General features: G+C 35.7%; 2 protein-coding genes across 3 annotated transcripts; both read right to left on the bottom strand.

Moving 5' to 3' along the window:
* Positions 1-966: 966 nt before the first annotated feature.
* On the bottom strand, positions 967-4,537 carry LOC110923398 (zinc finger BED domain-containing protein RICESLEEPER 2). Of its 2 annotated transcripts, none has more exons than XM_022167501.2 (6): positions 4,261-4,537; positions 3,736-3,801; positions 1,971-3,653; positions 1,573-1,882; positions 1,392-1,489; positions 967-1,238 (listed from the first exon to the last, which is right to left on the bottom strand). In XM_022167501.2, the coding sequence occupies exons 2-6, from the start codon at positions 3,784-3,786 to the stop codon at positions 1,233-1,235; spliced, it is 2,148 nt and encodes a 715-aa protein (XP_022023193.1). In that variant the 5' UTR covers positions 3,787-3,801; positions 4,261-4,537; the 3' UTR covers positions 967-1,232. The 2 variants fall into 2 exon arrangements, with proteins under 2 accessions (XP_022023193.1, XP_022023192.1); XM_022167500.2 differs by having other exon boundaries at positions 968-1,238; positions 1,336-1,489.
* Positions 4,538-5,482: 945 nt separating this feature from the next.
* LOC110925748 (syntaxin-125) lies at positions 5,483-6,679 on the bottom strand. The gene has a single exon (XM_022169601.2). The coding sequence runs from the start codon at positions 6,497-6,499 to the stop codon at positions 5,594-5,596; it is 906 nt and encodes a 301-aa protein (XP_022025293.1). The 5' UTR covers positions 6,500-6,679; the 3' UTR covers positions 5,483-5,593.
* Between the last annotated feature and the right edge of the window lie 1,808 nt (positions 6,680-8,487).

The following is an 8,487-nucleotide window of genomic DNA, read 5'->3' as shown; positions in this document are numbered from 1 at the left end:
TAAAACGCAATGACTAAATCAAAAACCCAGATAATAAAAATGAAATTAAAGAATTTCTTACATGGATCGAAGTCGGTTTCTTCAACGATTGACGGAATTTGAATGTTTGAAACACTTATCAGCGATCGAATCGAACGAATCGAGTGATTATCTTCAAAATCACCGGGGAAAACGAGATTCTGTATGAAATAAACTGGGTTTTCTTCAAAAAAGCTGAAGAACACGTTGATCAGGTGTTTGAATCATTGATTGGTGACGAAAATCGCACTATAATGTAGTGATTATTGAGATTGAAAGTGAAGAAATGGTTGAAGATTGTGGGTTTTGAAGATTGTGGGTTTTGATGTTACTGGGAAGAAGAAGGAAGAAGAAAATGATAAGATTGACTAAAATACCCTTTCTATTTATTTTAAATTTTTCCGCATGTCCTAATCATATTGCTTCCTATACTTCCTAGCCAAAATAAACTTCTATTTGATCCTTTTCCTATATTACAAATCTTGAATTTTGCGAATCAAAGTAAAAGATCAACAAGATGCAAACTTTTTGGTGGAAAAACAGTCAATAAACAAAGTTAAACAAAACCCGTATGATAATTTCCTGACACATATCATACTTTAACACTAACAAGCTTTAAATAGTTAAATAAAGGGACTAATCAAGATCCAGGTTAAACAGTCAAAAGCCTAACAAACCCATGAACATAATAAGCTCAAAACATCAAGATAATCACAGACTAATCAATATTCAAGTTAAAAAAGAGAACCCAGATCTACAAATTCAAATTAATTCAAGAAAAAGGATCAATTTGAGGAAAGAAAAAGGGGCTTTGTTATTAGGGCTGGCATATCGTGTATACCCGTACACGATAAGACACGACACGATAAGACACGATACACGAAACGCCATACACGAACACGACACGATAAGGTTTCGTGTCCTTTTTTTCAAACACGAACACGAACACGAACACGACACGATATACACGAAAATTACCTGTTAGTACCTGTTAACGAAGACTAGAATAATCACATATTTAGAACCTATTTAGTGAAACAAAACTCGCCAAAAGCTCACAAACAGCTTAAATAATCCATAAACACCGAATACTTAACAAGTTTAAAACAAATCCATAAACGACAAATCACAAAAGACTTAATAATTCAAAACATCCATTAAAAACAACTTCAAATTTCCCATGGTTCTCTTCTCAGATCTTTAGTTCCAACAATTCAAACCTGCACATAATTGTACTCATATTTAGCATTGACAATTAGACATAAAGCGAGTAATTTTAATTTATCAAACATTACTTGAAACATTTGGAGTAAGTACCTTATGATTGTTCATTGTTTTTTAGCAACACTACTCGAAGCATTTGGAGTGGTTACCTTAGAATTGTTCATTGAGTTTGAAGCATTTGATTCTCCACTAATATCAAGTGACATTATATCTTCAGTGAGCTCATCTAAATTAACTTCGTTAGAACCTACAAATACAAACAAACATATACTATTAGTGAGATATTATGTTATAAAAACCTTACAAAACTCAAGGGAAAAGGGACATTACAATAATCTCCATATAACCAATCCTTTGTGCATATTAGAGCCTCAACGGTATCTTTACCAAGCGAGCTTCGATGTTCATTAAGAACTCTTCCACTTGCACTAAATGTGGACTCCGATGCGACGGTTGAAACCGGAATTGTCAAAAAGTCTCGTGCCATCCTTGCAAGCGTGGGATATCTAAACTCGTTGGCTTTCCAAAAAGTCAAAACATCTAAATTCGAGTTCCTATCAACTCTTGACTCATCCAAATACAATTGCAATTCTGATTTTTTGTTAGCTAGAAAATCTTTACTTTGAAACTGATCAAAATCCTAAAAAAGAATAATAAATAATTAGTAAATGAATACATAAAAGATCAAAATCCTAAAAAAGAATTATATACATTAACAAATAAATTACCTTAAGTCTAGCTCTAACTCCAAAGACACTTGTTGAATCATCATCTACCGTATCCTCAACCCCTTTGCTAGCTTCTGAAGTACTTGCGACATTTGAAGTTGTAGAAGAACCACCATCCATATTTAACTCAACATATTCATGAAAAGTAGAGTGCAAAACCTCATCAACATATTCATATTCCTTGCTATCACGTCCATAAACTTGTGAATAACTCCACTCGATAAAGTGCAATTTGTATCTAGGATCCAACACCACAGCTATGGCTAAAGTAAGACTAAAATCAGACCAATATTTCTGAAACTTTGTCATCATCAAGTCAGCCATTTTTCTCATATACTCGTCTTCTGAACCCATACCCTCTTTCAAAGTCAAGTAAGCCATAAAAACATGTGGATAATACAAGTTTGCAGTTGGGTATTTGCTACCCGAAAAAACATTTGTGATATCATAAAACACTCCAAGAAAAGAGCACATCTTTCCAATCTTTTCCCACTCCAATGCATTCGGACAATGCTTATAATTAGAATCACTCAATTCTAAATGGCAAAAGGCGCGTCGATAAAAAAGGGCACCATCAAGCATTAAAAAAGTAGAATTCCACCTAGTAACAACGTCTTGCCTTAACCCCTTTTTCCTTTTCAAAGAAAGCAACTGAACACACTCTATAAACTTTTCCTTCCTTTGTTGCGACCCTTTCACATACTTTATACTCTCTCTCACTTTGTAAATACACTCATCAATTTGCTTTAACCCATCTTGCACAATCAAGTTCAAAATATGTGCACAACATCTCAAGTGAAAAAAATTACCCCTAGAAACAAGTGGTAATTTTTTATTTAGTTGTTCTCTTAAAAGCCCAATAAAAGTGTCATTAGAAGAAGCATTATCTAATGTCATAGAAAATATTTTATTTTCTATGCCCCACTCTACTAGAATAGAAAACACTTTTTCACACAAAGCAACACCGGTATGAGGTGGTGGCATGAAAGAAAATGATAACACTCTTTTTTGCAAAACCCATTGTTTATCCATAAAGTGAACTGTAATTGCTAAATACCCATCAGTAGCAATAGACGTCCACAAATCTGAAGTTAGGCACAACCTCCCAGGTGATTCCATAAGCATTTCTTTGACCTTTTCCTTTTCTCTCTTATACATTTTCAGTAAATCAGATTTCACAGTATTTCTAGAGATGATATTGACATCGGGTTGCAGATACTTAAATAAATCTCTAAATCCCTTATAATCTACAAATGACAAAGGTAACTCATGCATAACGATAGCAGCTACAAGCATCTCGCGGAACATACTTTGAGAAAACGTAGATGACTTTAATTTCATGTCACTGTTTAAAATCATTTGACCAACATCTTTGAAACTAGAACCATAGCAAGATTTTATGTGTTTCGAAATATTCCCCGTACCTTGCTTGCTATCATATATGATAATATGATTACATTTGTTGCACTTGCTTGGAACTTTTCCACCGACTGCTTTCTTTTTAAGTTTAGTGAAGTATTGCCACACAATAGATCTTTCCTTTCGTTGTCTCTTTACTCCTGATTTGTTATCATCACTATCGTTTGTATCATCTACCTCCACAGAGTGAACTTCATCATCTTCCACATCCATATTCATTGAGCTATCATTTTCTAGATCAATTTTGACAGAATCTGACTCCGGCTACAATAGAGAAAACAAATAAAGTTACACAAAAAATAATACCAAACTTGAACCAAAAGCCATAAAAGTTAGATAAACATACATAGGACTTCTTATCCTTCTTCTTTCCCACCTTCTTTTGAGAATCACTCATATTGAATTTCTTAATCTGTTAGAAAGCATACAATCAATTAGAAAGCATACAAGAAATTAGACAGATCTGTTCTTATGTAACAAGAGGTTTTCATGTGTAAAAAAAAAAATCAAACTGTTATTAACCAAAGTTATCTACAAAAACAGTGGGTTAAGAACTCGCATAGCACATGCACAATATGGATTGTATAATCGAAAAAAATCTACCATGGTATTATAATCAAAGTCTTAAAATCAAACTGTTATTAACCAAAGTTGTCTACAAAAAAAATCAAACTGTTATTAACAATAGGTTTTCATGTGTACAGAGACTTTAATGTTGCTTAAAATCCCATTAATTAACTAATCGATTTCAAAATTGTGTGAAAACAGTGAATATAACTGAACAATGAGCGAATCTAACTAATCTAACTGAACAATGAGCGAATCTAACTGAACAATGAGCTAATCTAACTGAACAATGAGTTCTGCTTACTTTGAACGCCGGAGTGGCTGTGCGGTGGATGCCGGTGCGGTGAAGCTGTCGGTGCGGTGGATGGCCGGCGGAGTGGCTGTGCGGTGGATGGCCGGCGGAGTGGCTGTGCGGTGGATGGCCGGCGGAGTGGCTGTGCGGTGAAGCTGTCGATGTCGGCTGTAGAGAGACTTGAGAGAGATCTGATTAAGTGATTAGGTCATTAGGGTTTTCATTTTTTTGAACTAAAGAAGGTTCTAAAAGTTCCACTGTATAGCGCCGTATACCATATATTAGATTATTATCATATATGTTTTATTTAATTAAAATAAAAACCTTATCATGTCTTAACATGTACATAACAGGTAAACAGGTATCTGACCTGTTTAGACACGAAAATTAACAGGTTGTTTCGTGTCTACCTGTTTAGTACACGATACCTGTTAAGGTCATACACGATACCTGTTAAGGCCGTGTAGGTTCGTGTCGTGTATTCGTGTACGTGTCTAAAATTGCCAGCCCTATTTGTTATACGTGGAGAGAGAGATTGAAGTGGATCTCCCCACTAAAGGGGAAGCTATGGAGTTATGGTCTCCTCTTTTCTTCTTTGTTTTGCCTAATTTAACCCAAAAAGAAGACCCCCACTTGATTTTGTCTTCCTGTCATGTTTTTCCCTAATGTACCGGTCGGCGAATTGCAAGCTGGCTGTAGTGGGGGAGGTGACGGCGGCACTATGTGTGGAGGTGATGTGGAGGTGGAGGCTTGGAGGAGGAAGGGTGGAGAAGAAGATGCTAGGGTTTGTGTGGGAGGTTGATGAGAAGAGGTTAGAAAAGGAGGGTCCACATCTGCCCCAAGAAGAGGACTGACAGAGATTTTTTAATGAAATCACTTCGAGAAAACAAACACACTCCAGACTCAAACGTATGCGCGTGGTCTGCGTGAGGCAGACATAAACAAAGACCCCCTTAGTCATCAAACATTAGACAGAAGCTTCAACGTTAGTCCTAGTTGAGCCGCGTATTGACTGTCCAAAATGCACGTCAAACACCATACCAACTATTGAACAAATTTGAAAAAGCAAACAAAAGACTATGCGACAATTTGATCGTGGATCAAGGGTGGAAGGTACATTCAAATTAATAGAATCAAACTGAAATCTATCAAGTCATCATCAATTTTCCTTTTTAAATTATAGAATTTGTCCTTTATTTCCAGATTGAATAAAAATTCATATCTACTATCGTACACCTCTTTAGAAAATGAAAACATAAACACGAATTGTTTTCAAGGCACAATAATAAGGGACAAAGTCCGCGAAAACATAATTGACTTCTTCCACCCAGTATCTTAACTCATCTTAGAAGCTATTTATCAGCATTGGGAACCAAACTGGATAAAGTATGACGATTATAAGAAGGATAATAAGGAAGATCGCGATGACGGTGAATTTCCTCGAGTTCTTTTGCAGTTCTCTTGCCTCAACTAGTTGTTCAGTCCCGCGGTGCACAAATGAACTTGCGTGCCCTACGTGGCTCTCAATATCGTTCAGTTGTTGCCCCTGGGCCTCAACTAGTGCGGCCATGTCCAAGAAAATTTGATGGAGTTCCATCAAATTTTTTTCTATTTCTTTCACAGAATCATGCCTTTCTTGAATTTCGTTGATAGTGTCCATAACTTGACCGCGACCTTGATCTTGGATGGCTTTTTGCATGAAATCTTCCCCTTCCCCATTAGCGATGAGATCTTCAATAACGTCGTCACTTGGTTTCTCACCCGTAATTGTAAAGTATCTTCTAGCAACAGTCTCCTTGTACTCATCATTCATGCGGGTTCGCAATGATTGAAAGTCATCCATCAAAGACTTAAGCTTCTTCCCCAAACCACTAACAACCGATGTACGAGTTCTGTCAGTTGACGAGCCAGGCCCACAACCAGGGAGCTTGCGGTTGGCGATGTTAGCCTTATCAAGCGCCTCAATCTTGCCTTTGATGACTCGTACACGCTTCAGCACTTGAGAGACATCTGAGTCCATCTTGGACCGGAGTTGCTTCATGGCATTGGCATTATGGACCGTTTTGCTCTCCGAATTCGCCTCTTGTAGCCTCTTGTAGAGTTTCTCGACTCCATCCATGTCTTCCTTGACACTCTCGACATCTTCGAAGAATTTGTCAAGATCGGGATTGTCACTCCCGCCACCGCCGCGCCCCGCCTCCAAGTCATTATCTTCATATTGCTTAAAAGATTGGGAGAACAAATCATTCATCTTGACGTCTAATGTGATTCACTTTAGTCTTAAGAAAAGTGAAAATTTTAATAGGAAGTCTGCAAGTTGGACAAATCTTTCCTTCTTCTTCCAAGAAAAGATTATTTAAGGAAGAAGAAGGATAAGAAAAGTTGAAAAGAATTGAATGTTTCGCCAAGTATCAAATGAAATCGATAATCATATTATATTGGGTTGTCAGCAAACCATTGTAGGGTTGGTCGTTTAATTAGGAGAAATTTAACGATTCACCTCTCTTTTATGTGTGGTTTTTTTCTACCTTAAAAACTTGTTATACATCTTTTGTGGGAAATGTTTCCTGTTTTGCCTCATCCAATTCTTAATCTATCTTACTACTACTACTTATTGTTATTTTTATTCTTATTACTATTACTATTATTATGCTTTATAAAAAGACTTTGTTTATGATTAAGTTCTAAACCCGTGTACTGAAATTTACCTTTCTATACAAAAGTCCAATGAGATTGCTTTTCTCCAAAATTAATTGGTGAGCATAATAAAGATATGTATCTCTGAAAGGCTTGTATATCCCCATTCCAGTCTACAACCAAGGCTTCATGTGAAGAGAGAGAGAGAGAGGAATTCAAGAATTTTTAAGAAATCGTATCATTTTTAGTAAAGAGCAATACAACAAGCAAATAAACATCAATCAACGTTATCATAAGTTTGCTTGTTTCAACATTGATGTGAAAAATGAAATTCTAATATTCGATGATCGTTTTAGTGAAGCTAACCATTGGTACATTTTATGTGACAACAACTTTTGGCTTGGTCTTTAGATATCTTAAACAAGACTTGGATAATATTGAAGACTTGGATTCCAAGGAATTGAAGATAACTGATAAGCTCCGGGTTTATGGATCGAGAACAAGACATTTTCCGAGTTTATGAAGATCCGAGTTTATGGTCCAGGTTTATCATGAGTGAACTTAGGGATTCCGAGTTTGTGGTTTTTGTTCGAGTTTAAGAGGTGAAGACAATTCCAAGTTTATTAGAAATGTATTGTTCCGAGTTTGTTCTTTACATTGTTCTGAGTTTGAGTTAAACGTAATGTGGGCCTAGCCCAGTTTGCATGGCAGTGTAATATAAACAACTTATGCATTGGATTTTAGGTTAGATATTAGAATGGAACTCACAATATGAGAGAGAAAAACAGAGAGTGGCTATGAGTTCTCTTATGGTATTGATTGATTGTAAACGTTATTGGGATAATCAATAAATACCAAGTTTGAAAGTGATTGAGTGTGTTCTTCATGTGAATAACTTGTTTCGGTATTCGTAGATCTATCAAGGGGATTTCGCACCCTTGGTTGATTGCCAATCTAGAGATTGATCTACGTGTGATAGGGACCTACAATCATGGAAACACCTAAAAACTGGGATTCGTTTATTAATTTGATACATCAAAGTTAATAGGGTTTATTAGGTTGTATTCATAGAATGTGAAAGGATAAAATTGTTACAATAACAAATGAGATTTTTCGGGTTAATTCTGTTAACACGACTCCATTATCTTTAACATATTTAAAACATTTATTATAGCATTTCACTTCATATTGGTTGGTTAAGTGTATCTGTTAATACATGAACACTCACGTAACAATAATTCGACGAATTAATCGACTTACCGAACGACACACGAGTCTAACCCCGAATGTTGGTGAAACATGGAAATAGTATTTCAAATATACAAACATCAATATATTTATGTGGAATTATATGTTATTTGATTACATGGATTAAGTGTTAGTTTTCTTGTGATTTCGTATGAATGTGCATTTTTGTATAATCTAGCGTTAATAAAAACAATTTTTATACAAATTAGAGGGTTTTTATTTTATGACTCAGAACATTAATTTTATAAGTGAAATGGTTTGGTGGACTTGTGTTAGTTAAAAAGATCCACCAAAAGTTGCAAAACTCACCAAAAAGCCCACCCATGATTCCTATTAGGTAATTTTTATAAAAAA

This window comes from Helianthus annuus, chromosome 17 (assembly GCF_002127325.2).
Source record: "Helianthus annuus cultivar XRQ/B chromosome 17, HanXRQr2.0-SUNRISE, whole genome shotgun sequence".
NCBI lineage: Eukaryota > Viridiplantae > Streptophyta > Magnoliopsida > Asterales > Asteraceae > Helianthus > Helianthus annuus.
Note: the sequence above shows the minus strand (reverse complement) of the source record. Positions and strands in the feature narration are given on the sequence as shown.

Coding starts and splice junctions, on each gene's coding strand:
- LOC110923398 (XM_022167500.2), bottom strand. CDS start 3,786: ATGAGTGATTCTCAAAAGAAGGTGGGAAAGAAGAAGGATAAGAAGTCC. Junction 1,883..1,970: donor GAGTTAGAGCTAGACTTAAG/GTAATTTATTTG, acceptor ATTCTTTTTTAG/GATTTTGATCAGTTTCAAAG. Junction 1,490..1,572: donor TTGGTTATATGGAGATTATT/GTAATGTCCCTT, acceptor TTGTATTTGTAG/GTTCTAACGAAGTTAATTTA.
- LOC110925748 (XM_022169601.2), bottom strand. CDS start 6,499: ATGAATGATTTGTTCTCCCAATCTTTTAAGCAATATGAAGATAATGAC.